The sequence below is a fragment of the Colletotrichum destructivum genome, chromosome 2, assembly GCF_034447905.1.
Source record: "Colletotrichum destructivum chromosome 2, complete sequence".
Lineage (NCBI taxonomy): Eukaryota > Fungi > Ascomycota > Sordariomycetes > Glomerellales > Glomerellaceae > Colletotrichum > Colletotrichum destructivum.
This window is the reverse complement of record NC_085897.1, coordinates 824,484-850,895: the sequence shown is the minus strand read 5'-3', so window position 1 is coordinate 850,895 and position 26,412 is coordinate 824,484. Positions and strand designations below refer to the sequence as shown.

The window sequence follows — 26,412 nt, the reverse complement described above, 5'->3', positions numbered from 1 at the left end:
CATTTTTCTTCCCAAATCACTGTGAAGTTGAATTTCGGCTTGAAAGATTTCCCTCTGCTGCTTTCGGTGACCACGTCGCAATCTTACTTCACTTTACACCAACGGTCTCTCGGTGCCTATTTACACTTTGATTCGAAAAACTTGGGAAGTCATCACAATCATGGGACTTCGAGTATCCTTGAAGAGCCTTTTGTCGAAAAACGACAACAATCAGCCTCAGCAGCCCACCACATGCTGCAACCACGATGTGCAACTCTTGTTGCCCTACAGCAATTTCACTCCTTCAAACCCCGAAGCGAGCCACCAGACGAGTGCCAGCTCCAATCTTCATAGGGCCGAGACCTCCAACGTTCAGGCCGGCTATAGCCTAGAGAAGGCTCTGACGAGAAAGCCGGTTTCTCCACCGGCTTCTACTCTGGGGATCACTAATTCTTTGGATACGGGCGAAGCGCATTCCTCAAAAGACGGCATAGCCTGTTCTGAAAAGCAATACAGCCTTGCGGAGATGGCTGCTCGCGTAGCCTACACAGCTCAAGGTAACAGCCGCCGGGCAAACAATCGCGATGCCTCACCTCCTTCACCTGACCCTACAATCAAGATTGGGACTGCAATTGCCATCAAACGCGGTCCGCTTACAAACCACTCAAAAGAGCCTCGATCAAGCAACATGGTTCATTCGCCGCCAAGTCTTGCCACAGACAAATTTCTCCCGATCCCGCCAAGCTATTTGACTTGCGAGGGCAGCGGCTGTGGTGATGCCGCCGGGTCGAACACATACATCCCGGCACTCCCCATGTCGGGCAACGACAGCTTCCACTCGCGCGTTACCACATGGGCCTCCAACATCAGCGCCAGCAAACAGTCGTCTGGCAAACAACTTGGCATCATTTCGGAGGAGACATCTGGCAATGCTTTCACTTACCTCGTACCCACGCCTACGAAGCCAAAACGAAAGTCGAAGAAGGCCACCGTCGCTAGCAGTCATCTATCGAGGGGAACTATGCGGGCGTCAACGTCAGGGTGAGCATGGGGCCTCGGCTTATGGGGGTTGAATGAGCAGATTCTCGAAAAACACCGCCGAACAGTTTGATCCCGGCAAGCTCTCAATGCAATTCGCCAAGTTTCCTTGCGAATGACGGTATCGAAACTTCATGTAAAACTGGGGAGGGACAGGTTAAAAAAGAACAGGCCCTGATACAATTTGGTCAGTACTTAGCACTGCGTAATAAGCAGACATACCACACGTGCGGCGTTCCACTGCACAAACGTGATAAATGTTGGGCATCATACACAAATTTCAATATCTCCCCATAGTGTGTAGAGTTCTATTTGCAGCATGCAACTTTTCACGAGTCCCACAATGTGTTATGCAAGTGGTCTTAAAGACCAGCTGGCCCAACTTGTAGCACCCACCAGCATCCGTAGGATCTAGAATCGAACTTCTCCGCAGCTCCGCAGCTGAACAGGGAACTGACTGGCTACACCGCGGCACCAAAGGTCCTCTTTCCGCTGCCAAGGACTCTTAAGACAATGACAAACCATTCGTTCTGTCACGATTACGGAAAGGGTCTCGCCCAGTGTCTATCATATCCCATCAACGTGCAACCGCTTGATCTAGAATCATGAATTGGGCCGAGTGTATGGCACCGAGCACACTGTCATACGCAACAACCCAACCTGCCTGATGCTACTCTCGGCGAGCCCCATTGGCCACGGGAGATGGGTCCGCGTCCTCGACGCGGTGCAATCAGACGAACACATCCGCCACAGACGCATGTCAAGTTCATCCTTCATCCTTCCCCGATGCGCGATTCCACACGGGCTCCAGAGGCGATACTACCTGACCCCAGATGTTTCTGACCGGTCAGCTTCTGATGGTCAGATGCATACCAAGGTACCTGCACTGACGTGAGATACCTCAAGCCCCACGGCGGCCCAGTCGGTAGACGGGTGTAACCCCGGGTATGGGGTCGGGACCGCCCGTGAAGGGACCTGCGGCGTAGGGCGAATCTCGATGACAAGGGTTCGACCGAAATGCACTCATGTCGCCACTGCCAGTCCACCTCGGAATCCTTCAATGGCACGCAGGCCCATCCTCCCACAGCTTCTCAACGCCCTTTGTGACTTTGTCCGCCGGCACCGGCGTGAGACCATCTGGAATGTCTCTCTTCTAGCCGCCGAGGATGATGTCGGGCCTCTCGGCATTTGTTAGAGGCAAGCTTCCACGAGCGTCGATTTCTGGAAAGTCGGCATGTTTTGGCACTCATGATGCCGATCCAGTCAAGGGAGACTACGGTCTTGTTCGCATAGCATCGCCACAAGCGTAAACTTAAACATATCCCTGGAATATTGGGCTTGGCCGCCACTGACTACTCGAGGCTCTCCGGGGGGTGTGCTGATGGTTCTGCAGCCTGTGGCTCGGGCATGCCCCCTGGTGGTTGGGACTCGGCTAGATCGCGAGTGGGTTTTCCTCCCTTGAAAGGCTGCGTGACCCCTCCTTCAGCCTGCAACTTCTCAATGGTGTGATTTGCCTTCTCGCATTCCCTCGCATTCCTTCAGCCAGCTCTAGACCCATGATGCAGGGAGCTGCAGTGCTAGACTCCACAAAGTGCAGACAACGGAGGCTTCCTTACGATGGGAAGCCTGATTGATCATGACGTGGGAAGGGGATGACTCCTGAACAGGGGCTCACGATGCAGAAAAAATGGCAAGCCTTGAGACTATAAGTAACGTTCGTCTCCCCGAAGTTCGAGAGTCCCTGAATCAGATGCCCTTACGTCTCAGACAGCAACACTAAGTCGAAAACACACCCGATATACCCTTCATCATGCGCTCTTCGTTCTTCGCGTCTGCGCTCGTCGCCGCCATCCCGGCGACCGCCTTGACCCGCTCGCCACAGCCGGCCTTGACCAACGGCCAATATGTTGTTGGTGGTTACGGGTACACCAACCGAGCCATCTTTGACTTCGCCGGCAGAACTTCCCTCCCCCAGGGTTTGTATGCGAGCACTTGGCCTATCGGTGACACTCACAAGTATGACGCCTCCAACGTTGTTGTTGGAGGCGGCTACCTGAACTTGAAGGTCCCTGGCGGCCAGACTGCAAAGCCTTACAGCTCCGCCGAAGTCTCGACGACGTTTTCAAACATCAAGTACGCTTCTGTTCGCACTGTCGCCATCCTCAGCGAGCCGGCGGGCGTCTGCAATGGTAAGTCCATTGTCGTTCACCATTGGCCAGAGAAACTCTAATAGCAATCAACCAGGCGCGTTCTTCTACAAGAACGAGACTCAAGAGACTGACATCGAGTGGCTGTCCGACCCGGCCTCCCTCAGCAACCAGGGAACTCGGAAGCTCTGGTTCACCAACCAGGACGCCGACCTCAACGGCATCAAGACATACAACGCCGTGACGCCTCCTTCAAACCCCACCACGACCGAGCATGAATATCGTCTTGACTGGACACCGGGCCGCGTCCGTTGGTTTGTCGACGGTGTCGAAATCTGGACCACGACCGGCGACGTTCCCAGCACCACCGGCCCCTGGGTCTTCAACAACTGGTCCAACGGCGACCAGGGCTGGAGTGCCGGACCACCCGCCACACAGGCCGACTTCAAAATCAAGGACATTTACATGTACTACAACACCGCTGCTGCGTGATGCAGACACGAAAACTCATGAGATAAGTCTCTTCAAGAGATCGGACGGTATATGTTGAAGGTTGATGGCAATTGTGACGAATCTATGAAGCAGTCAATTTTTGTAATCATTCCTGTCCTTCCAGCATGTGTTGAAATCTTCCTCAACCATGCGATTGGTACTTTAAAGTTGAATATGCCACTGTCGTTTCTGTACAAATATCAATGTGTTTTACCAAAACTTGTGTGCTACATGTGGTTCTTGGGCTCTTAGTTGAACCGTGTTGATCACACCTAAGTGATTTACTAGTGTGGGTTATCCTGATTTGGCCTCTGTCAATTTTATGTGCCTCCTGTCAGAACAGCTTGGGACATAATCATATGGTGACAGGATTAAGCAGAAAACCAGCTGGACAGAATAACCTGCATTGGTTGCAGGGTTCTCAAAAGCATACATAATCGTACTCCCTGGTGCGTACGTACAGGATGACAGCGAGTCCGAGCCGTTAGCAATTAGAACTTCCAAGCAGAAGGCTTCACAGGCATATGCAGGTTTTGCTCTCGCCATTTGAATTATTTCAATCATTGAAATAATGTTTTCGGCTAACTGCATTAAGGTCCGATATCGAATGGCGGAAGACTTATCTTCGTGGCTTGTACGCGTTCCCCTTATGCATGCTGCTGTAATCACGTATATCAAATCCCAATAGAAGCAGCTGGTAGCTCACGAATGACTCAGCTGTGTTCTCTTGGCGCTGTATGACCTGTGTGAGGGTGTGTATAGCTGCTTTTGGCTCTCCCTGTCCGAGGAGTCGAGTATACCGGCACCCCGGGTCTGTTAAGTAGCTCCCATGTATCCTAACTCCTATCAAACCTCATGATTTGCTGCCGAATCTACCTGAGTTATACCTTCGCAAGAGATAGATTGTGTAGGACTTGGTTCAAAGCCATTTCCAAAGCAAATCCATACTTCGCACAGCTCACCAGGGCCACATATACCATCAGGCCGGTTTTGCCCAATTGTGGCTCTTCTCATCTCTGTGTCAGTAACGAATCATGCTTTCGATACAAGTATCGATACACACACACCCAGTCCTCTTCATGACGACAGAAAACAAGACATCTTCAGACACGGCAAGAGGATCGTCGACCTGCATCACGCCTGCGGCAAGTCGGCGTTCCCACCCTCGCCTCGACAGTTCGGTTCAGGGGCTTCCACAAGTGGATACAGTAGCATCCGTGGAACTAAAATCGAACGCAGGAGAAACACTGCCGTCGGATGCCATCCGATGTACGTCAAGAGCCGACCATCTGGAGCGCCTAGTGCCAGTGCTACTTTTTGATGCAGAAGCAAAGAAAAAGCTCAAAACTGGGCCTCATAGGTTACTTTCTTAAGAGACGAAGGGGGCCAAAGTGTGGTTGCAACCTTGTTTCTAGAGAAACACCCACACGTGGCGTGCTTGACTCAGATAGATATCGATCTTGCAGCTGTACCTGACGATCTCGCGATTCCTGGAAGAAAAGCACGCATCTCTAGAATTCAATCTGACCTGGCCTGACTTTGCTTTCACGATCTAAAGGATGTTCAGTGTTGCGACTCTATGGACGGGTCTTCAATTCAAGTTATCACAGATGTTGGTGCTCTGGCGTCATGATCCACGTGTTAGCTTCAGGGAATGAATGCTATAATTCAATTTCGATTCCAGATGATGCCACATCGAGGTCGTGCTATCGCCACAACCAAAACATGATATGAGGCTTTCTATGAGCTCCATGCCCTGAATTATTCAAGCCTTACTTGATGCAGGTAACAGCGTCATCAAATCGAGCCCAGTGATGCGGTATTTGTTTGGTGGCTGACATTAAGCCAGGCCTCCAACTTGGCAGCCCTCTCACAAGACTGCCAGCTTGACCAATGTACATGTACGGCTGAAGAAGAAATAAATCACTCGACGGCGCAGAGACCATCGATCATTGGAGGAAATTATTTCGACGCCAGCCCATTGCCCTTAGCCTAGGTAGAAGGCACGTTGGTACGGTGAGCTATCGAGACAGGCCAACATCAGAGACAATATGCAAGAGGAAAACGCTGCCGAGCAGGATGAATAGCATGGCTCGATAGCAGGGCCGCAGGCTGCCAAGTCATGTTCCTCCGACTCTAGTGGTGGCTTCTCAAAGCAGCGACCCAGGCATGCGGCTGTGCCACTCGAGGCGGCATAGACTGTTGGTCCTTGGCAAGCATATGGATCCCATATCGACGCCACAATCCGGGTTCCCCGCCCTTCGGTTTTCTATTGTGACTTCTCTCTACAGCTTTTTTAGTGTGAACTGTTTTACTGATGGCTTGTCAATAACCCGGTAATGCGTGTTTTGCGCCAACCAAGTGCCAGCCCTGGATGCGTAAGCACAACGCCACAGTGAGAAGGTTGTTTGGAGTTACAGTATTGCCCCAAAGATCTTCAAGATTGTCCAGTCCCTGAGTACTGCCGAATCATGTCTTTTGCGTAAAGATGTTGCAGTCAAGTAGGATAATCACCACAAGAAGCCTTGTTAATCCTCCCCCGATCGAGGGGTGACTTTACCCCAGCATTGCCAACGACGTCAGTCCAGCCTGTACCCCGCAAGATCACCAGCCACTTGAACAGAAACCCAGCAGAGTATACAACTACCAAGCCTCTGTCGTCCGGGGAAATTCCCACCTCTCGCGTCCCCGCAAAGGCGGTGGAAGGGTGTGCAGGTCTTGGGGTTCGCACCGGTAGGCTGGGATGAGTGTTTGGTGGGGTGTGAGGTGAGCATCTCGGTCTGTGCCAAGCCCCTGCCAAGAAACTTGCGAGCTCATCCGCGAGCAGTGATTCATGGAAGTTTTCAGTATGAATCCTCCGTTGCATGCCCTTCAGCTTTTCTGCCATGTGCAGCCAGGCAACCTGCAGCAACACCAATGACTGTGGTGATCGGAGCTCTCGTAGCTACGTAATCAAGCAGTGAAATAGCTTTCCCGAGCTCTGCAGAGCGTAAGAGCGTGGTATGGAGGCCGTGATGAAGTGAGGGTATATAAGAAGGCAGAGTGTCCGCGTCGTCTTTCACGGCTAGAGAATAGCCATCAGCGTATCAAGCCTGCCAATTGAGTCTGAACATCTTCGTTGAGCCGTTCTACTGAAGCTTCTCTGATCAGCACTTGAACCAAGCTACTTGCGCAAATCGTCCATCATGAGGGTCACCGCTCTCCTCTCTCTTCTTCCCGCTCTGGCACACTCTGCCGCCATCGAGCGTCGCCAGCAAGGCGATGGAGCCGCCGGTGGTGCCGATGCGACTCAGGGCGATCTCGGCGAACGACCTCCTCCGCGATTCCCGTTTCCCATCACGAAGTTCCCCGTCGCCAAAGAGACTGTCGTCCTCACCTCAGCCATGTACATCCTTCCTGGCCAAGTCTTCGATGGCGGCATGAAGCGCTACGAGCGCGTTGAGGGCAGCTGCAGCGAGCAGGCCGGTAAGTGCAATTGAAGAAGAATCGCTGGGTAATGAAGAGCCACGGCTAACTATCAACTTCTTCAACCAGAGGGAACCGACGCCGATGCTGTATTCAACCTCCTTCCCGGTTCTACCATCCGCAATGTCATCATTGGGAAGCATCAGTCCGAGGGCATTCACGCATTGGGTGATGCATGGGTAGAGAACGGTAAAAACTTTGTTCTCAATATCTGAACTATCAACTGATCATGATACAGTGTGGTGGGAGGACGTTTGCGAAGATGCCCTTACATCGAAGGGCTTGAACACTCAACTGAGGGTCATTGGCGGAGGAGCTCGCAATGCAACCGACAAGGTAAACACCGACTCTCTGAAAACCCTCTTCTGAAAGCGAAGCTTGTTGTGGAGTCAGATTGAATTAGTGCTAACCGTATTCCAGATCTTCCAGGACAACTCTTTGGGCGGAAAATACAACATCACTGGCTTCTACGCCGATGGCTTCGGAGTTTGTCAACCAACCATTGAAGCAGCGAGATGTCCTGCTAACGAGCTCAATAGACATTCTACCAAAGTTGTGGCAATTGTCTGAACCAGTCCAAGCGCAATGCAACGATTCAGAACGTTGTGGCGATCGGAGGCAACAGAATGGGCATCGTGAGTAGTTTTTGAACCAAACACAATTCTTTGGCCGATTGACTAACCATTCTAGATCAATCCCAACTACGGAGACGAGATCAGGATCAAGAACACCCAGCTGAAGGACCTCAAGGTTATGGTCGACAAGGAGATCGCCAATAACGTGCAAACCGTTCCCTACACGATCGGCACCGGACCCGACGAGAAGTACGCGCTCTACAACCTGACCAGAGATGCGATTACCGAGTGGGACGGGACTGTGACGAATGCATACGAGCCTGAAGAGCCGTACGAGTGGCTCGAGACCTACTGGCCCGATGGCTTCAACTGAGTGTGATGTGACACCACCACATTGTCCGTAAGCAGTGGGTTTGGTTTTAACAGTTGGGGAAGGCTACATCAGTTGATAAGTCTGTAATGTCTCAGAAATAATTCATGACGAACGATACTCCTAATCAACTGTGGACATGAATGATGTATATTCCAATTCACTTTTTTCCTGCTTTCGGGCTTCTGATACGAATCGCCCCATCCAGCCGGACCAATAGCCGCCTTGGATGTTAGCATCGGCCCCTTGGCGGAGGAGCTTCTTGACGATATCATCATGCCCCTCAAAGGAAGCAGCTTGCAGTGCATTGCCATAGAGGCCTCCCTGTGCATTGACATCCGCCCCTGCGTCGAGGAGCAACTGAACGATATCCTGGTGTCCTCCTATTGCAGCAGCTTGCAGGGCGTTACCATAGTAGCCGCCTTGAGTGTTGGCATCGGCCCCTTGGCGGAGGAGCTTCTTGACGATCTCATAATACCTCTCACAGAAAGCTGCGTCGAATACGTTGCCAAAGTAGCGCTTCTGTGCGTTGAAAGTCGCCCCGACATCAAGGAGCAGCTGCACGATCGCTCGATGTCCCATTTCGAAGGCTATTTGAAGTATATCACCGTGCTGGCCGCCTACTATTGCAGCAGCTTGTAGGGCATTGCCATAAAAGCCTCCCTGTGCGTTGACATCCGCCCCAGCGTCAAGGAGCATCTGGACGATCGCTTCGTGGCCCATTGCTGAGGCTGCTTGAAGGGCATTACCGTACTTGCCACCTTGAGCTTCGATGTCTATTTGCTCAGACAGCAGCCTGCTGACTGGTGCTTTGAGCCCCTTGAGGCACGCAAAGTAGAAACCAGTTGCGTCAGGCATTCCTGGATCATCGTCAAAAATCCTCTCGGGATTGAACAGTCTGGCCCACACTCGAAAGTCCTTTTGGCTCTGCAAAAATCCTACAATCGTTGCAACAGTCTCGTCTGAGCTCTCGGCTACTTCTGCGTGTTCCATCCAAATCTCTGCAGCGTGTCTTGCCAGCGGAAATCGGTCTCTCATCTTGCTTACTTGGTCTTCTTCCACGCTCGTAAGATAGACCAAGCACGTCTGGGTGATGCTGATCCTTGGCTCGACTCCGTAAAACCCTTCGTTGGCAGAACTCATCAGATATTTCTTGACTGTGAAATGAGCCAGCTGCAGAAAGGCATCTACCACAGGAGTGTCTGAGCGCTGTACAAGAACAACCAGACTTGGGCAGAACCTTGTGATATCCGTGGGATTGGGCAGTCTATCTCGCGGGTCGAAGTAGCGTCCGTCTTCAAGACGGACTGCCATGACATCTACAGCTTCATGCAAAGCCAGGGGTCGCTCCGAGTACACAAGAAACTGGAGAAGCCGGGTTGTCTTCTTTTTACGGTTTTCTGGAACGCTCTGGAGAATGCGGTCGTAAGTTGCGTTCAGGTCCTGCGGCAAGACTTTCAGGGCAGCCTCGATCTCTTGGCGGTCGAGACATGTTTCCAAGCTGTCTAGTTGACATGCTGCCCACCTGAACCTGACATGAATGTCAGTATGTTCGGCTCAAGACCCTTGTATTTGCATGTATGAGACTTTCAACTTACATTCCATCTGCCCTCCTTCCGACTTCATCCCGGATCTGTTGCAGTATTGACGGTGTCGAGACCCACCTACTAAACTCTTTGCTTGTTGCGAGCCTGGTTTCCATGTAGGACTGGATATCCACATTCACGAACTCTTTTTCAAGCCAGACGCAATTACTCAAGCCGCCCCAACTGCGGGTTTCCCGTATGAACTCCTCCTCAGGTCGGCTAGTGGCGATGAGTTGGACGCAGGTGAGGTCAGGGCTGAATATGAAATCTTGAATCCATTTCAACAACTCGGTCCTCTTAACGCACTCGTCCAGAGCATCAAGCAAGATGCACAGTTTCCCAGTTTGCATCATTTCTTGAAGACACTGAGATAATACTTGTGTTGTCGGCTGTTTTTGTCCGTCGTCATGGGATGCCAGGAGACTGTCAAGCTGCTTTCTCGATTCTTCCCGCTTGGTATACAGCTGGAATGCGAGAGAACGACACATGTCGTCCGGCTTCTGTTTGTCGACATTGCTGAAGTCGAAAAAGAAATTTACTGTAACAAAGTCGCCAGTCTGTGTCAAATCGTCGAGGATAGTAGTACTGAGAACAGTCTTGCCACTGCCGGGCATCCCATAAAGCCAAAGTTGTCGTCGTAGTCCGTGTTTCCATTCCGTGAAGGCTTTGCTTTCGAGAAACCACGTTCCAGTACCCTGGCGACGGCTTTCTCTCGCTTGGTTATAATTGGTGGAAGTATCAGGGGGTGCAAGCCACTTTTTGATTTTTTGATGCTGGGTTTTGGAATCCATGGCGACGATTTGAGTCTTGATACCCCTTGTTGTTGACCTGATGCAAGCTAAAGACTCTTCCACTTGTTACGGTTAGCAAGGGCTGCCGTTGTGCAGACCTGGACGGCTCACTGGTTTCCAGGACTTCTCTTATTCTCTTCTCGGCCTTAATCATGTCAGGCGAGACTTTTTGAAGCAGGTCCTTTGCGTATGCTGCGGCGGACATGGCCGCAAAACCCTGCCATGCCTTATTCTTGTGGGTGTCAGAGTAATCACATATACCTCGCACAACGAGGCAAGGGAAATGGTTCATCAACCCTGCGGCTTCCCTCTCGAAGCAAAGGACGCCCTTTTCTCTTGAAAGCTTATCACGAATCTCGGCATTCTTCATTACCTGATTCGCAGAAGCAATCAGTCCGTAGTGGACAGCTGGGTCGTCCTCCTCTTCGCCCCGCTTATGTCGAGGGACCACGTTGTGGATGTTGGGTATACACTCTTGGCTGCAGGCAGCTGTTGAGTTGCAAGGATGTACAAAGTCCGATCTGTACAACTGATCTGTGCTTGCAGGCGGGCGAGAGTGTGTTTTGCGCAATCTCTTCCACTGATCCAACACCCTATTCACCTTGTTAGTGAGTTCAGAGCCCTCCATCATGTAGTCAGTCTCAAGCCCGGCGACTGCGTTCAACAATGCCGATGGGGGGTGGCTTAGGCTCCCGGTTTCGACAAACCCCTCGTTCTGTATTGCTTTTCCGTAGTCAAATTGTATGACACCGCTGTTTGCGGCTTCGCGGGTGCTGACAACGACGTCACCCAAGCGGATGTCGTGATGTTGGCTAGGAGCTCCTCCGCCGACGCCAACCATCAATCCGATGAAGATGTTTGGAAAGCTGTGGACCATATCCCTTGCTACTGTGGCAGCTGCAGCTATACCGTACTCCTTCTTGGGCATAACAGCTATAACAACCTTGTGTTTTCCCATAGTACCCAGCGCGTAGGTGTTATTGTCATTTTGCGCGACTGCTTTGGGCCCTGGATGTTGTTCATCAAGAAAAGCGCGGGCAGCAGCGAACTCTGCAGGAATAGCGCAGATCCAACCAACAGTGTACTCCCGAGGATCCGACATGCTTGGGAGGCGAATGAGGTGTGATTGTTAGCTTGTAGTTCAAAATAGATGCATGGTACGGAGTAATCTTGACTCGATTGTCATTAAGAAGGAGGACCGAGCAGAAACGGCAGCCCGTGCAGACTATATGCAAGGCCTGGCAGCAGGCTGCGGCGTTCGAAGGATGCTACATAGGACAAGGGTAACTGGTTATCTTGTGTGCAGGAATCTCACCTGCATATGCAGTTCCTTTCGGTGACCAGCATCTCGCTACATACTATGTACATGTACGCTGTCATGCGTGATTCGACGATTCTTGGACCACCTGCATCTAGTCCATGTGGCGCAATTTTAACCGACCCCTCATTGACTTACCTATTTGGTGGTTGCAACGCGGTCAGGTTCATGTGATGATGTTGGGAGGTCGGCAGCATTTTTGACTTGCCAGCTATCAGACATAACCTGTAAACAGCCAAAATACCTGCATAGTTCGGTTTGTAGAAAAGTTGAAAGCAAATAAATACAGATAAGGGACGGGGTCACCATTTGATTGGCGTCGGCACTTCCGGTGCCGAAAAGTCACACTCGGCCGGTCCCGCTCCGGCATCCAGCCGGTCCGCTGCGATATGATCTTGTGAATCGCAATTCTCATGACATAGTAAATGAACTGATAAATGACAGGAATAGGAAATTCTCCGTTAGTCCCGGTTATTCAACGATTGACCTTTCGTAAGACAAGACTTTCAGCCCGGATGGCCCCGTCAAGCCTTTCTCACATGCAGTAAAAAGTAGGCCCAATATACTCTTTCTTTCGCATCCCAACGATGATGGTGCTACAAGCCGCCAAAAATCCCTAGTCCACGGGTCAGAAGAGCGCTGAGCTAACTAAGCATAGAACCTTGTTAGTCTTGCATGAGCTGCATGGCGATGGCGTACAGGTCCCGGCGGGCTATCGTCTGGCGCCGTCTACAACAAATCAGAGGCTCCAGAATCAAGACAAGGGACGTTCTGTGGCGTCCAGAGCTGAGATTGCCAGCCACCCCCATCTGAGATGGTGTGTTGGGCCAGGCTGCGTCTGTCAAGCTACCATAATAAGTCTACACCGGCATCCCTTTGCCCTTGTCTCGACGTTTTCCCTTACCCTGTTCGCTCCTCTTCTTTGTTCCGGCCTTTCCCCATGATATTTGGACGACGTTTGCACCTTTTTGTGTCCTCGACGACGCTGAAATGGACCCTCTGTCCATCGCAGCATCTGCTGCCGCGCTAGCTGGAGCCGCAGGAACGGTAGGTGATTGATCAAAACCCCTAAGTTGGCTTGAAGAACCAGTCGAGCTTCCGTGACTGATGCGACATATTTCAAAGCTGTCGATATGGCTATTCGACCTCGTCAACAAAATCAAGAACGTCGACAGCAAGTTGTCAGACTTGTGCAAGGAGGTGGAGCAGCTCACCAATCTGCTCACGTCGGTGGAGAAGACGGTCAAGCAATGCCAGTCCCAGGTCTTGACGCTGGCGCACCTCGACCAGCACATGTGGGAGCAGATCAACACAACCCTGGCCGACTGCCAGTGCAACATTGACGGCCTCGACCGGCTCGTCATGAAGCTGATGAGCCAATACGACCCCGAGGCGAAAGCCTTTGCGAGGTTGCTGAAGAAGCCGAGCCTGCACTTCCACTTCGTTGTCCACAAGGACGAAATCCAAGATTACACAACCAAGATAGTCAAATCCAACTATGCTATGCAAACGACCCTGGCCGTAGTCAGCGTGTAAGTCGTCTTGCGAATGGTTACGACCAAAACTCTAATCGTGATTCAGTTCGTTGAATTTCCGGACAACCGTCTCGCAGGAGGCTATTTTTCAGGAGTTGGAAAGACTGAACAAGCTGATTCAGAAGTCCTTCGAAGCGGCTGAGCGACGAGAAGTAGTCCCCGACCCGTCTTCGCTACGGCAGAGTATGAACCTCCAAAGCCTCGCGAGGGCCGCCAAACGCTTCCACACGGTCACGACCACGACCGCCAGCACCGCCTATGGAGCCGGCGACCGCAGGCCCTCGACCGTCTTTGGAGGGAGCGAGAGCGGGGACTTGACCGAGGTCCGGATCGCCGAGATCGAGCAGTGGAGGAAATTCAACCAGCTCTCTGTTGTCGACGAGTCCACCGAAGATAGCATGACGGAGGTGTCGCTTTCATCAGGCCACAGAGACACCTCGACCATCATAACAACCCCGGACACTGAGACCTTTCCCCGAGGCCAGCCGAAGCCAGCCGTGCAGCCTGCTGCAGTCGCGGACGACAGCGACGACGACTCTGACGTCGAGCTCGACTTCCTCCGGAACTCGGAAGAGTTGGCTTACGAGCGGTTCGTCTCGAAGGACTACAGCAAGGCCGAGAAGTTCTTGCGGATGGCCGTGGAACGCTTGACGGGCGACGCCGCCGGAGCCTCCAACTTCAGGCAGCTCAAGCTCCAGTTGGCCCTCTGCTGCTGTCTGCAAGACAAATGGAACCACGCAGCGGGCATCCTCGACTCGCTGCCCAAGGCCAGGCCGGCCGACAACCTGCCCGTCCTCGATCTCCTGCAGGCCATCAGCATCGCGCACCTGGAAGAAGGAAAACTGGAAGAAGCCTACAACACCTGCAAGACCGTGCTGCAGGGGAAGAAGAAGGTCTTTGGGCGGGAGAGCCAACAGTACTACGGATGCCTGTGGCTATTTGCGTCGATCCACGACAAGCGGGGCCCGGAACATGCTCTGGAGGCCGAGACCGTGCGGCACTCGATCCCTCGGGGGTGGACTCCGACCATCCGGGACGTCCTTTCGTCCCCTAAACGATTCATTTTGGACCAAGAGGATCTGGTACAGTCCATCTTCGCTGGCCGGGGCGGCGGCGGCGGCAGCGGCCAAGAGCCCCAACCATCTCCCTCACCTGCTGCTCCACAACAAGCTGTGGACGACGAGTCGATCAGCAACTCGGAGCTCGAAGCACGAGTAGACTTCTCTGGGCACTGGCAGACGCTTCTGCTAAAAGAGCCAGCAAACGGTCTCTTGCGGGCCCAACGGGAAGAAGGGAGAGGGGCGTCGTCGATCGGGGAGACGGACACCGGGAAGGAAATGGTCGTGGACACTGGGAGGGACGTGGTCGTTCAGAACGTTCCGGGGATCACATTCAACTTGTTGCCCGACTCGAGACAGACCTTTGGCGCAGATAGTCATGGTCCCGGGAATCAATATGGCGGCAGCTCCGCAGGGTTTCCAGATTGGAGGACACAACAAGAACACCTCGCGCAGTCACGGCAAGGCCTCCAGCACACTCAAGCCATGCCGTCTCTGCGTCCCGCCTCCCCCAAAAGGCATTACCATAGCCGCTCCGAGGATTTGAACACGCCCGTGTGGAGATCTGTCATTCACCCGACAGATGAATCTCAACAGTTACCGATGCGTAGCGTCTCACAACGGCTATCGCCAACCCCCAGTGTCCTCTTGGAGAACACAAGCGGTATCCTTCGGAGCCATTCTCAGCTGAGCCGACCCGTCTCGCGGCTGGACATGGGGGCTGTAAGATCAACGCCGGATCTGTCGTCAAACTACAATAATGAGGTTCGCCCGGACGTGTTGAATCAGAGGACGGAGTCGGCCCCAGCCCATCTTCCCCTTGGTCACACAAGGTCCGTCAACCGCCCAGTGGGCCACAGTCGCCTCATTGATAAGGTACAGCAGGCCCAGGCCCGATCGACGGGTGTTCGAGAGAGGCCACCACAAGCAGCTCAAGCAAGCGGGCAAGGCTACCACCAACAAAGCTATCTCCAATCTTTGACTCAACCTGAGACTGCGGGAGAGATAGTCGGGGACGAGTTCTACTCGACCCTCGAAGTGGTGACTCCAAGCGACACGACCGCATACGCGAATAACACTGCCCCATGGTCCCCGTCGTCCTTATTGTCACCGACGTCGTCGAGCGGCCACCAACTCCGACGCTTTAGGTCCAACGCCAGCATGCAGAGCAACTCAAGTCGCCGCACACGCTGGACCGTTCAGAAGGACATTGGAAACATCGGCCAGCCGCGGCCATCCGGTGACCAGAGCCAGTTTCTGCCATTGTCGACGTCTTCGTCAAACTCTGGACTAGGCTTCGTGGGCGTTTCGTTCAGCGTCGCCTCGGACGGCTCTGTTGCCGTGAGAACGGGGTACGACGAAGTCAGCATATGTCAGATGCCCGTAAGTTTATCTTAATTTTGTCACGGGCAGGATGATAGGGAGCAATGAAAGCTGACTGTTACTGACTAATTTCTAACAACAACAGGCTCGTCCGGCCAGGCACGAAGCAAGCGTGCAATCTCCTACTTCCGGCATGCGAGGCTTCATCCGCAAGGCGAACATGTACTCCAGTCGCAAACCCTCTCCGCTCGCGGACACTTCAGGGTTCACCGTCGACTCGTCGTCGCCACGAGACTTGCTCAACGATTTCGGTACACTCGGAGACACGTCCCGGCTCATTCCGGACGAAAAGGAACTCCTCGCAAGACAACAGGCGGCAACAGCACAGATCGAAGCAGAGGTAGCAAACATCCTGTGCCGTGGGCAGTCGATCGCCGCCTCTGGGACGGTCAACTCTCTCAGGCTAGAGGCGCTGGTGTACGTCTTGCCGGATCTGCTCGATCGTACGTCGCGGGAGCTCTGGACGAAGGCGTTGGAGGAGGCTCCGCTCCTGCAACATGCCAAGGTCATCCCGCAATCGTACGCCATCGTGCAGTACTACCTCCTCACCTCCAGGCAGCTGGCTCTCGATCACACAGACCCTAGTAGATTCGAGACCGTCGCCGTTGTCCTCAACTGCGAGGAGAAGCTCGTTGACTGCACGCCGTACAGCCTGGAAGCTGCCTCGCGCGAGCTTGTCGAGATACACGACCTCCAATCGTCGTACATGGCAGAAATAGCCGGGTACGTCTTTTTTCTCCTTCCCTCTCTGTTTTCCTTTGCAACTGTTACAGAACCCGGTCAAGAAAGGTGTCCGAGACGCAAAAAGTAGCCTGCTGCTGGTTGCTTGGAGCTGACAGACCTATGCCACAATAGCCACGGCCACGCCCAGGCCCAGTTTGCCAAGCTCGTGATCGATCAACTCAGGATTTACGAGCGCGAGTTATCTCGCAAGTTCGATGCCGCCGCGATACACGAGATCGTAAAGTCCTGCTGCGACCAGTTCAACGACAAGATCCTGCCCGGCTTCGACAGCGACGGCAAGGACTGGACCGTCGAGTTTGAGATCCCGTCGGCCATCCCCGGCTTCCAGCACGGGAGGCTCAAGTTTGCCAACTCTGAAATCATGCGCTGCTTCATGCAGAGCGTCTCTATGATCCAGAAGATGCTCGCGGACACCGTAACACAGCTGTCGACGAGAAGAGAATATTCTACGGTAGGAAACCAACACATCCATCCTGGCCAGCATTATCTGCCAATGTACTCCTGGGCTGACCACTCCGACAGCATGTTCTTCTCGCCGGCTCCTACTCGAAATCAAAGTATCTCCTGAGTCGTCTCGACAACACCATGCGTGAACTTCGGCAGCCAGGCTTCGGCCCATTGACATTGCTGACAACGGCAGAGTACGATGATGTCTGTGCTTTGGGAGCTCTGTCACATGCTATGGGCTGTTGAGCATCGACTGAATGAACAAACGGATATTGACATGTTCTTTCTTATATGGAGATTGAAGTATGTAAGAATAGTCTTTGTTGTACTGCCATCAGCTGTAGTAAAACGTTCGGCTTTGGCAATTTACAGATGTGGTGCATACTACAGATCGAGCGAAGAACAAATTCTGATGTCTGTAGTTTGCATCAGATTTTATAATGTCTATCAAATGCCTAAACTCATATCATTTATCCGTGCCTCATCACCGGCTATTCGACGGACCCCAAACGGCGTACCGCCAGTGATGAATCCGAGAGAAGAAACGCAAAGTATCGAATCGGCAGCGGCAGACACCTCAAGGATGATTAAATATCCCCCCTCATCTGGTACTAGGTATGTTGGCTTTTTTGACCGGGGTAATACAATCTGTCTTGCGAGAACCACCAGTCCACGAAACCATCAGACCGAAATTTTACCAGATAGAGACAATCGTCCTGTGAAGGAAGGTACAATCTCTATTGACGAGGCATGTGGACTGTTCCGATCCGCACAAAGTTGTAGCCCGATGCCTCATCGCCCATCGACTTGGGTCCGACTTTGCTTTCCGGGCTATACGGGGGGCAGCGCCCGAAGAATCGATCATGATCTGGCTATTTCTTAGTGTCTCCGAGAGCTAAGTGTCGCTTGCTTCACGTCCGACACCGTGATTGCCTTTCCATTGATGCGTAATGCTTGCTAGAATGCCCTCGCGCGCGAGCACATTACATCCGCAAAAAGCTAGCACGACAGTCGTCGGTACGAGACATGGGTATAGTTCTTGGTGAAAAGAACCCCTGGATGGGCTTTTCATCAGGGACTGGATTGCAGCATGGGAAACAGGGCGAAGGTACAATATAATTTAAGAATGCAGGTTTCTTGTCTCGGAACTGACACTAGCAATCTTTCAACACGCATATGCAACGTACTCACGGCTTTTTAACTGAGTACAATCTACCCCAGACGTGCTTTGCGTTGGCGCCGGTCTGCTGTAACATCCGGAGACTGTCGCTACTAGATCAACCTCACGTGATTCAGGAGGGAAACTTAAGCCCATCGAAGTAGTTGGTATAAGCGACTGAACGCTGCTCACCTAGACAAAAATAGAGATGAAAGTTGTCAAGGTAGGCGCAGCTACGGATACCTGCCTGCATTCGACGGGTAAGACTATCTGTTTGCTCGAAAACGTTGATACTTCACTCACCCGGAATAAAGACATCTGAACCGATTGTTGAAAACGGCGCTGACATCATTGGATGAATTCTCATGACCAGAAAAGGGCATGGTTCAGGGAGCTAAAGTGGTTTAACAGATCGCCAAGCTCGTATCGAATTGTCTCAACCTCTGAAATGTTCTGCCCAAGGGGAGCGGGGAAGGGGAGAGCGTCCATCGGTTTCTTCTTCTGGGCTGACGCAGAAACACGCTATGGTGTATGGGATCGGGGGATGGGATGCGCGCGACGCTTGACCTTGGGCTGGGCAAACATTCCAGTTATAAGACAACCGCGGGACCCACGCCATCATGATCCGGTGCGAAAAGGGATTCTACATATCGACGCCTTCCCCCTACCCCCATCTTTGTACCCCTTACCCAGCCATCCCGATTTCCGAACCATCGAGTGCTTTTTGGAAGACCGCAGTTTCGACAAGTCCTCTCACTCAGCGTCTCGCTCGGCGACAGTAGCAATACCTGGTGAATCAACACACTCCGAAGAGACGCCCGTATTTCATCGAGGGAAGGGGGGCAAACTGAGAAGGACAACAACCGGCCATGGGCGCGCCGAATCCCTTCATCACGAACGGGACATGCTTCCGCGGCCCCGGCGAAGAGGTGGAGGAATGGTTTCCCTGCGGCAACGCCGTCTTCGGGGACAAGACGTGCTGCCAGGGCGGCGACATGTGCCTGTCGAGCCGGGCATGTTACAACGGCCGATTCGGCATCACGTATCTCGCGGGCTGCAGCGACCCCGAGTATCGCCATCCGAGCTGCCCTGACAAAGGTGTCTTCAATGGTACGTTGTGATGATCGGGGAGGAGGATCCGGAGCGAGATGGGGGCTGACGAGGGGACTCACATTCAGACCAACCATGGGCCGGCCTGGTCTACTGCAACGGCACTTCAGAAGAATGGGTTGCTTGCGAGCAAGCGGCACGACCAACGACGCTCGCATCGGCAGACGCGTGCTGGTGTCCTCAGACATCACGCACCGTCGCCTTCACCGACTCTTCGATACTCCAAAACGTCGTTCAGCTGCCGACAGCGGCGGGGGGCAGCGTCATATGGCAGCCCGGCTATGTCCCGGTCCTGACGCAGCAGCCGAACGCGATACCCACACCGACCGATGCCCCAACGGACATCTTGCAAACGACGACGATGCCCACGGCCCTATCGACGCCACTGCCGCAACCGAGCGAGACGGGGACATCGTCAGAAGGCGGAGGGGCGGGCTTGACGGCAGGCACAACGATTGGGATCGTACTCGGGGCCGCCGGCGGCAGCGTGTTCCTGATCGGGGTGCTGATATACCTGTACTTCGCCCGGAGGAGGTACCGGGAGAAGATGATATACGAGCGGGGACTCGCCGAGATGCACGGGACGGGTCCGGGCCATGAGGAATCGAAAACGGACTCGCGCAAGTCAAGCGCATATCGGGGTCCGGCCGGCGAGATGGAGCCCAACGTGACGCGGCCGAGGTCGGAGCTGGACAGCAATCCGGTCTCGATGTATGGAAATGGCTATGACTATGGTCATAACAGTTTTCAGGGGAACGGGTTGAGGCCGCCGGGTCCCATTGCCGAGTTGCCGGGATAGATAATGGGTTGGGGGGGGGGGGGGGGGGGGGGGGGGAGCGTGAAGAGGCCTATGATATCCAGAGTAGATTAAACTGATTCAACGAGAGTGTTTATATCGAGACTTGAGTCAGCTCAGTAAGTATTCAGTCGTATCTTGGCAACACTGGCGTGACTTTGCTAATGTTTGATTTGGTAAACTCTCTGACACTCTCTGACAAATGCACATAGCAAGAGTCTGGGCAGCGTGGGCAATTGATCCGAGGCCCAAGGGCTTTTTTTATCCCCTACTGATTCTTGTAGACTACTCAAATTTGTAAAGCGGATGAATGTATAGTCCTAAGCCGTTCCAAATTACTCTCCAAAGCCAGAGATGTCACACTAAAGGACAGCCCGAGCATCTTACGATCTCCCATCGATACTACGGGAAAAGCCAAGCATCCGAAGCACTCAAAACATTCGTGACGTACTTACAAAACCAACCACATTTTACCCCGTCTTCCTTTTCCCGCCGCCGACGCCTTGCATGAACTCAACATCCCGTCCCCAGACAACGGCCAACACCGCACCGCCGGGCCCGACGACGGCACTCCACACGAGCAACCTCCCCAGGTCCATCACAGCCCGTCCCGCGCCCTTGGTCTGGTACGATAGGTACGCAATCCAGCTCCACGTCGCCAGGGTGGCACAGTACAGATCCCACTGCAGCAGCGCCAGCGTGCCCCTTTCGACCGACGCCATTTTGGCCTGAGAGAATGGCGACGGGGGCACGAACATCGCTCGCAGCGTCTCGCGGGCGGGATCCGTAGCCCATCCGGAGGCCCAGAAAACGTATCCGAGGACGCCGTAGGATATCAGGCCCGCGGCGGGGAGTGTGAGGGCGTAGATCCTCTGCAGGTCGCCCAGCCCGCTCGCCGCCGCGTGTTTTCCGGTTTTTGGCACGGCGCCCGACGCACCCGCGCCCACGAGCCGAGAAAGGATGGCCTGCGCGATGCCGGACCACAGCGGGAAGGCCTGCCAGACGGCGAGGGCGATCTCCTGCGTGTGTGGGGCGATGACGCTGGGGGACGGGAGCGCCGCCAGCAGCGTCGGGAGAATGACTCCGATGGCCAGGGAGCCGGGTAGGGCCCGGGCTTGGGCTGGGTCGACGGAGATGGCGGCGGCGAAGGCGTTGGGGCCCAGAGCGGCCGGGATGGGGGAGGTGTAGATGTAGACGAGGAAGTAGACGGGCAGCGTGGCGCCGAAGGTGAAGAGTTGCCAGCCAAGGCCCCAAAATGTCGTGCTGCTAACGTGTCAGTCAAGTCAAGTTTCCCCGGGTGGCTTGTCAGCCCGAGAGAAACCATTTAACGGGTCACCCACTAGGAGATCAGCTTCCCCCGGTTGCCGGCCCTCAGGCCCTCGACCTGGACGACGACGTGCACGGCCAGCAGCTGGCCGACCATGAAGATGCAGAACAGGGTCAGGGCCGGGTCGTTCCCGGCGAGGATGGGCTGGAAGAAGCGCACGAGCATGGTCAATAGGCCGTCCAGAGGCTTCAGCGAGGTGAAGGGAACCGGCTCGGCGCGAAGCTGCGCCTGGATGACGTCGCTGAGGCCATCGGCGACGGAGAGGTCGTTGATGGCGACCTTTGCGAGGTAGAGGATGGAGAGGAAGACTGCGGTGAAGACGAGCCGGGCCATGATGGTTGAGTATAAGAGAGTGCGCAGTGTGAGTTGTGTATGTGTGTGTGAATGTATGCGTGTGTATGTTTGTGTATGTGTGTGTGTGTGTGTGTGTGAGTGAGTGAGAGAGACAGGGAGAGATGAGAAAGTGGAGGGGGTTGGGATTGAAGCGTATCGGCAGTGTCGGGGAATCGGCTGATCCGCCGGCCTCATCTGATGTGAGATCCGCTCACGTACACTACCTGAAGTAATATAGCCTCGGGAAACAGGTGACAAAATAGCCGGAGTGTGTAAAGTATGGGCAAACTCTGTTCACCGAGGGGGTCACCGTAGGTGAAGCTGGGACGAAGAATGGATTACAGTTGTAAGGGAAATTTTGGAAATATAAACAATGAAGTCCTTTTGCGGCCCGTCCGCCCCATCGCATCCCATCGCATACATTCCCCCGAGTTGATGCAGCAAATAGACCTGACTACAGTATATAGATACATATACTCATGCTTTGTGGCGGCATGGTCTATCCGCATTCACACGCTCTCCTCTCTCTTCGATGGAGCGACTCCATCTATGCGTCAGATGCATCAGTCGACATATCTGGCGATGCGGAACACGAGGTAGACCAGAGGCGCCGCCTTCTCTGCTAGTCATCTCGACTTCGTCTCATTACCCGGCAGCGGCTGGGGCGACTCGAGCCAGCCGCGCGACGCGGCGTCCTTGATGCTGGCGAACCAGATGTTGGCCATCTTGACGTAGCCGGCGTCGCTGGGGTGAATACCGTCGACGAGGTCGCTCTTCAGCGGGCCCTCGTCCGTGTGCATGTCGGCGAGCACAATCTTCTTGGACAGCGCCTGCTGCTCCGCGACGAGCGCCCTGAACTGCTCGTTGACGCGGAGCACGCAGGCCTCGGTAGTGTCGTTCCCGTTGGGCAGCAGGGTCGACAGCACGACCGACGCCCTCTTGGACGCGGCCCAGACGAGCTCGACCATCTCGAGCATCCGCGCGCCGGCGCGGTCCGGGTCGAAGGTCTGCACGCAGTCGTTGGTGCCGGCGTTGATGAGCACGAGGTTCGGCAGCGTCGCGGGCACCGAGACCTCGGCCTTCTCGAGGACCTGGTCGATGCGGAACCCGGGCCAGCCCTCGTTCTCGTTGTCCTGCATGGTGCCGTTGGGGTGCGAGCCGACCATGTCGACCGGGTTCCCGTCGGCGACCAGCAGGTTGCGCAGGGCCTCGCGGTAGCCGTTGCCGTCGGTGGATGTCTGGCCGTACGTGATGGAGGCGCCGAGGGGCATGATGCGCAGCGAGACGTTGCCGCCGACGAGAATGTTGAAATCGGCCCTCGGGTCCAGGGACCGGGCATGCGGCTGCTGCGTGGGTGCGGCGTAGGCTTTTGTTTCCCCCCCTTTGGGTCAGTGGCCAAGAGCGTGTCTGGACACGAAAGAGGACATACCGGCTGAAGCCAAAAGTGTCACCCCCCACCCGAGAGAGAAGATGTCGGGACGCATGACGGGGGTGATGTGTCCGTGAGATCGATTGTAAGTCGAGGGGGGGAGGTCTATCTCAGTCTCGGTCAAGCAGCGGGAGACGAGATGTGTCGATGTGTAAATACGACCGAGAGAGACGCTGGAGAGACGGTAACGCTAGGCGAGGCTTCATGTCAAGGGACATGTGGGCAGTGAAAGAGTTTAAATACATGGTATCCCCCTTTAGGGAACAGGATCGGGGCTCAGTACCACCAAGAGCGTAAAGCTCATCGCTGGGGAACGGACGGTAGCATTGTGGCAGCGGCAAGCAACCCGGTACCTTGCTGACTTGACTACTCTGCTTGTCTTGTTTGCGCGAGTGCACCGTTTGCTCCCAGTTCAGGGAACCCCCCCCCCCCCCCCCCCCCCCCCTTTCGAAGGATCAGACGGGCTCACTGCGGTGATCATTGGGCTAGGGCCGTGCTAGGCAAGGTGTGTGAGTCGTGGCATTGCCTTGCGCAGGGACGCGGGGGTTCATGTTGGACTAGCACCAGGATGACGGAGGAAGATCTGGGTGACATGTTGAGGCGAGGGTACAGAGAACAGTGAGTGCAGTGCTCCGTTACAGCATATTCCCGCTAACCAAGCGGTCAGAAGGTAAGGGACCTAAGGCAGACTTGCAATCTGTTGCGGAAGAGCACTCACTAATAGCTAATAGCTAGAACGCAGTCTGCGTTTCGGGCAGCTTCAAGCCCCTCTAACTTGAACCCCACCCCCTTCCATTTCTGATGTCTTCCACTAAACACCATTTGTGCGCACTGTCAGATCGCTATAGTTGCCGCCGATCGTGACGTCAGGTAGCTCTGGGACAGCCTTGAGGGCATAGACCCTCGTAGACACCGTTCAACAGTTCGGACGGCGTTCAGAATGGGGGCCTGATCGGACTGTACCTGGCGGCGGCGGGGCTCGGACTAGAGAATCCAAAGCAGCGCAATGGGAATGCATGGGATGGTGGGACATGGGAGACGCAGGAACGACAACAGACCATGCTGCAGGAGTCGGGACAAGCAGTCCGAGCCAGAGAGATGAGCTGCGCGGGTAAGAGGGGCGGCACTGAGAGACATCTCATCGCTGCCGACAGGTGGGTGTGGGCAGGGAGAAAAAGGATGATGAGAGGAACAACAGGAAGCGGATGAGGCTGGAGTCAGGCAGCAGCTGTGTGTCTGTCTGCTTAGATGAAACTGAGCCGCCGTCGGGGAAACGAATTGCTGGGGCCAAGAGTTCCTGAGGAGGGGCAACGACAACAACCACCACACACAGGCCACAGGTTAGTGAGTGAGTGACCCTGCTGGGCCAGGGATGGATGCCATGTTTCGATGGAAGCGAACCCTGCTTGTGGGGAGCCGGACGACGCCAAAAACAGCACGAGGAGGATTCTTCCAGACTCCGCCAAGGGGAACGAACAACTCTGGCGGGAGAGGATGCCCAAGGCTCACCGCAGGATGGGTTAACTAAACGATTAGTTGATTTCAACCATTTAGCCGGTGCCTAATGCGGGATAGAGAGGCGGATATCCACAGCAGTGACAATGACAATCACAATCACAATCACCTGGCTGGGTTTCGACTCCTCTGAATGGCACACACAGCACCACCACCACCCACATCCACACAATAAGCTAATCTTTCCAGATGCCCATCACGTTTCATACGTTTGTTGGATAAGCTCATCGTAAGTCGGTCCTCCGTATTATCACTTGAAATGCTTACACCACACTTCCTCCGGTTCAAAATAGTTGCCCTAATTCCCGTGTTTCCCGCATCTATCCCCGTTCATTAGCCGCCAGGAGCCCTGCAGTGCAGAGGGTATTCTGCTCTTGTAACGCCCAACAGAAGTCATTACCGAGGGCCGCTGCTTACATACCAGTTGCGCCTCCAGTCGAAACTGGCATAGAGGGGAGGGGGGGGGGTTGTTTACACGACTCACACTATCAAGACAGGACTGTTTCCATCCTGCAAAAGATACTGTAACGTTCCTCAAGCTAAGCATTCAACAGCGACTCTCTACCTCTCTTGCGAGTCCCAATTTTAGTTACTCACGAAGCATGGTTAAAATGCTTCCAAGCATATTTCGAAAGATGGTGGGGCCTCTAAGAATTGAAAACTCCCTCCAGTCGCAGTTTCTCTCGCAGCTCTTGATGTGCTACCCATACCGCCATTTCCTTGTCGTATCTGCCTTTGGCTCCAGTTCTGGCATTCTGAAGGGTGACATTGGCTGCACAGGCTACATATGTGGCAGTACTTCCCCCGTCGAACGGCAGCAGAAAAGCCGCACCCATCGCCGCAGTGCCAAGCCCTATAGAGGTCCACAAGTAGCCGCGGTATGTTGATTGCATCAGTTTGTCGAAGGAAGAAGGGTACTGAGGGTGGCTTCGGGTGTTGCTGTCTCCGATCATGTCGACAAGCAAACGAACGAAGGACTGGCAGTTTTGCTCGTCACCCTCGTATATGCTTTTTGAACGAGTACTGCCAAATCTGTTTAGCTGTATCGCATATTAGATCAGTCAACCATGGCCCAGTGAGAGATCCTATTAGGCAGGCTCATTTCAAACTTACCTATGTTGTCGATCTCATCTGGCGACCATTCGCAAGACGTATAACCCACAGCACCATCTACTAGTTGAGGCTTTCGGTCTTGCTCTTGCATGAGATCCCACCACTCTTGATAGGATCGGTGTCTTGTGCCGTACTTGGGTTCTTCTCCCTTTGCCACGGCTTCCTCATCGTTTCTGATCAACTCGTAGAGGTGGCCTTCAATGTATACTGCCCAGTGAGCGATTAAATTGACGGGTTTCGTCAAAAAGCGTCTGGTCTTCTTGACAATCGCGACGTACAGGTAGATGGGATACCCCTGATCCATAGCGAAGTCACTGGCGGTATTTTTTGTGTACGTCGGTGCTGCCTCTCGCAACATGAATAGAGGTGGTCCATTCAGGTGGTGCTGGAACAAAGGCCTCTTATTCTTTAGGTTTTATAAGCAATCATCAATAGCTTCCTCGATATTAGGGAAAAGGCAGAACATCCACCCGGCCGCATACTGGGTCCATTTGACAAATGTGTTGCTCCAATAACAGAGTGCGCGTCGTTGGATGGAGACATTCCACTCCTTGCAGGTTGTTTGCCCGGATGTTGTGCGACCACGTGGCTATAGGGACATGCAGCAAGCCTGGCGGCAATAAGAACAGGAATACGAACCAGACAGGGGATTGCCTTGGGCACGGTGCATGATACAGCCTTCTGTCTCATTGGTTGAAGGTG

General features: G+C 53.9%; 9 protein-coding genes across 9 annotated transcripts; 5 read left to right on the top strand and 4 right to left on the bottom strand.

Moving 5' to 3' along the window:
• Window positions 1-160: 160 nt before the first annotated feature.
• On the top strand, window positions 161-1,024 carry CDEST_02449 (uncharacterized protein; the record flags this gene model as incomplete). The annotated part of the gene is made up of 1 exon (XM_062918608.1): window positions 161-1,024. One exon carries the CDS (start codon window positions 161-163, stop codon window positions 1,022-1,024), a length of 864 nt encoding a protein of 287 aa, XP_062774659.1.
• A 1,663-nt stretch (window positions 1,025-2,687) lies between these two features.
• CDEST_02448 (Putative glycoside hydrolase family 16, concanavalin A-like lectin/glucanase domain superfamily) lies at window positions 2,688-3,871 on the top strand. The gene is made up of 2 exons (XM_062918607.1): window positions 2,688-3,206; window positions 3,262-3,871. The coding sequence occupies exons 1-2, from the start codon at window positions 2,828-2,830 to the stop codon at window positions 3,654-3,656; spliced, it is 774 nt and encodes a 257-aa protein (XP_062774658.1). The 5' UTR covers window positions 2,688-2,827; the 3' UTR covers window positions 3,657-3,871.
• A 2,908-nt stretch (window positions 3,872-6,779) lies between these two features.
• Window positions 6,780-8,111, top strand: CDEST_02447 (Putative pectate lyase PlyH/PlyE, pectin lyase/virulence factor). The gene is made up of 6 exons (XM_062918606.1): window positions 6,780-7,121; window positions 7,191-7,310; window positions 7,360-7,457; window positions 7,542-7,607; window positions 7,661-7,756; window positions 7,812-8,111. The coding sequence occupies exons 1-6, from the start codon at window positions 6,842-6,844 to the stop codon at window positions 8,067-8,069; spliced, it is 918 nt and encodes a 305-aa protein (XP_062774657.1). The 5' UTR covers window positions 6,780-6,841; the 3' UTR covers window positions 8,070-8,111.
• A 78-nt stretch (window positions 8,112-8,189) lies between these two features.
• CDEST_02446 (Putative nucleoside phosphorylase domain, NACHT nucleoside triphosphatase) lies at window positions 8,190-11,545 on the bottom strand (the record flags this gene model as incomplete). Its single annotated transcript, XM_062918605.1, has 3 exons — window positions 8,190-9,597; window positions 9,665-10,505; window positions 10,555-11,545. 3 exons carry the CDS (start codon window positions 11,543-11,545, stop codon window positions 8,190-8,192), a joined length of 3,240 nt encoding a protein of 1,079 aa, XP_062774656.1.
• Window positions 11,546-12,675: 1,130 nt separating this feature from the next.
• On the top strand, window positions 12,676-17,221 carry CDEST_02445 (Putative fungal domain of STAND protein). Its single transcript, XM_062918604.1, has 6 exons — window positions 12,676-12,808; window positions 12,887-13,293; window positions 13,343-15,737; window positions 15,823-16,460; window positions 16,593-16,932; window positions 17,004-17,221. Exons 1-6 carry the CDS (start codon window positions 12,752-12,754, stop codon window positions 17,172-17,174), a joined length of 4,008 nt encoding a protein of 1,335 aa, XP_062774655.1. The 5' UTR covers window positions 12,676-12,751; the 3' UTR covers window positions 17,175-17,221.
• Window positions 17,222-18,956: 1,735 nt separating this feature from the next.
• CDEST_02444 (uncharacterized protein) lies at window positions 18,957-19,996 on the top strand (the record flags this gene model as incomplete). The annotated part of the gene is made up of 2 exons (XM_062918603.1): window positions 18,957-19,197; window positions 19,266-19,996. 2 exons carry the CDS (start codon window positions 18,957-18,959, stop codon window positions 19,994-19,996), a joined length of 972 nt encoding a protein of 323 aa, XP_062774654.1.
• Window positions 19,997-20,463: 467 nt separating this feature from the next.
• Window positions 20,464-21,743, bottom strand: CDEST_02443 (uncharacterized protein; the record flags this gene model as incomplete). Its single annotated transcript, XM_062918602.1, has 2 exons — window positions 21,334-21,743; window positions 20,464-21,256 (listed from the first exon to the last, which is right to left on the bottom strand). Exons 1-2 carry the CDS (start codon window positions 21,651-21,653, stop codon window positions 20,464-20,466), a joined length of 1,113 nt encoding a protein of 370 aa, XP_062774653.1. The 5' UTR covers window positions 21,654-21,743.
• A 260-nt stretch (window positions 21,744-22,003) lies between these two features.
• CDEST_02442 (Putative SGNH hydrolase-type esterase domain, SGNH hydrolase superfamily) lies at window positions 22,004-23,326 on the bottom strand. The gene is made up of 2 exons (XM_062918601.1): window positions 23,083-23,326; window positions 22,004-23,019 (listed from the first exon to the last, which is right to left on the bottom strand). The coding sequence occupies exons 1-2, from the start codon at window positions 23,135-23,137 to the stop codon at window positions 22,280-22,282; spliced, it is 795 nt and encodes a 264-aa protein (XP_062774652.1). The 5' UTR covers window positions 23,138-23,326; the 3' UTR covers window positions 22,004-22,279.
• Window positions 23,327-25,244: 1,918 nt separating this feature from the next.
• CDEST_02441 (uncharacterized protein) lies at window positions 25,245-26,068 on the bottom strand (the record flags this gene model as incomplete). The annotated part of the gene is made up of 2 exons (XM_062918600.1): window positions 25,245-25,620; window positions 25,707-26,068. The coding sequence occupies 2 exons, from the start codon at window positions 26,066-26,068 to the stop codon at window positions 25,245-25,247; spliced, it is 738 nt and encodes a 245-aa protein (XP_062774651.1).
• Between the last annotated feature and the right edge of the window lie 344 nt (window positions 26,069-26,412).

What these genes read in the sequence shown, in the direction of transcription:
- CDEST_02447 (XM_062918606.1), top strand. Translation starts at nt 6,842, where the DNA reads ATGAGGGTCACCGCTCTCCTCTCTCTTCTTCCCGCTCTGGCACACTCT. An exon ending in CAGCTGCAGCGAGCAGGCCG is followed by an intron (nt 7,122 to 7,190) that starts GTAAGTGCAATT and finishes TTCTTCAACCAG; the next exon opens with AGGGAACCGACGCCGATGCT. An exon ending in TCTACGCCGATGGCTTCGGA is followed by an intron (nt 7,608 to 7,660) that starts GTTTGTCAACCA and finishes CGAGCTCAATAG; the next exon opens with ACATTCTACCAAAGTTGTGG.
- CDEST_02448 (XM_062918607.1), top strand. Translation starts at nt 2,828, where the DNA reads ATGCGCTCTTCGTTCTTCGCGTCTGCGCTCGTCGCCGCCATCCCGGCG. An exon ending in GCCGGCGGGCGTCTGCAATG is followed by an intron (nt 3,207 to 3,261) that starts GTAAGTCCATTG and finishes GCAATCAACCAG; the next exon opens with GCGCGTTCTTCTACAAGAAC.
- CDEST_02442 (XM_062918601.1), bottom strand. Translation starts at nt 23,137, where the DNA reads ATGCGTCCCGACATCTTCTCTCTCGGGTGGGGGGTGACACTTTTGGCT. An exon ending in GACACTTTTGGCTTCAGCCG is followed by an intron (nt 23,020 to 23,082) that starts GTATGTCCTCTT and finishes GGGAAACAAAAG; the next exon opens with CCTACGCCGCACCCACGCAG.
- CDEST_02445 (XM_062918604.1), top strand. Translation starts at nt 12,752, where the DNA reads ATGGACCCTCTGTCCATCGCAGCATCTGCTGCCGCGCTAGCTGGAGCC. An exon ending in TACATGGCAGAAATAGCCGG is followed by an intron (nt 16,461 to 16,592) that starts GTACGTCTTTTT and finishes ATGCCACAATAG; the next exon opens with CCACGGCCACGCCCAGGCCC. An exon ending in CGAGAAGAGAATATTCTACG is followed by an intron (nt 16,933 to 17,003) that starts GTAGGAAACCAA and finishes CCACTCCGACAG; the next exon opens with CATGTTCTTCTCGCCGGCTC.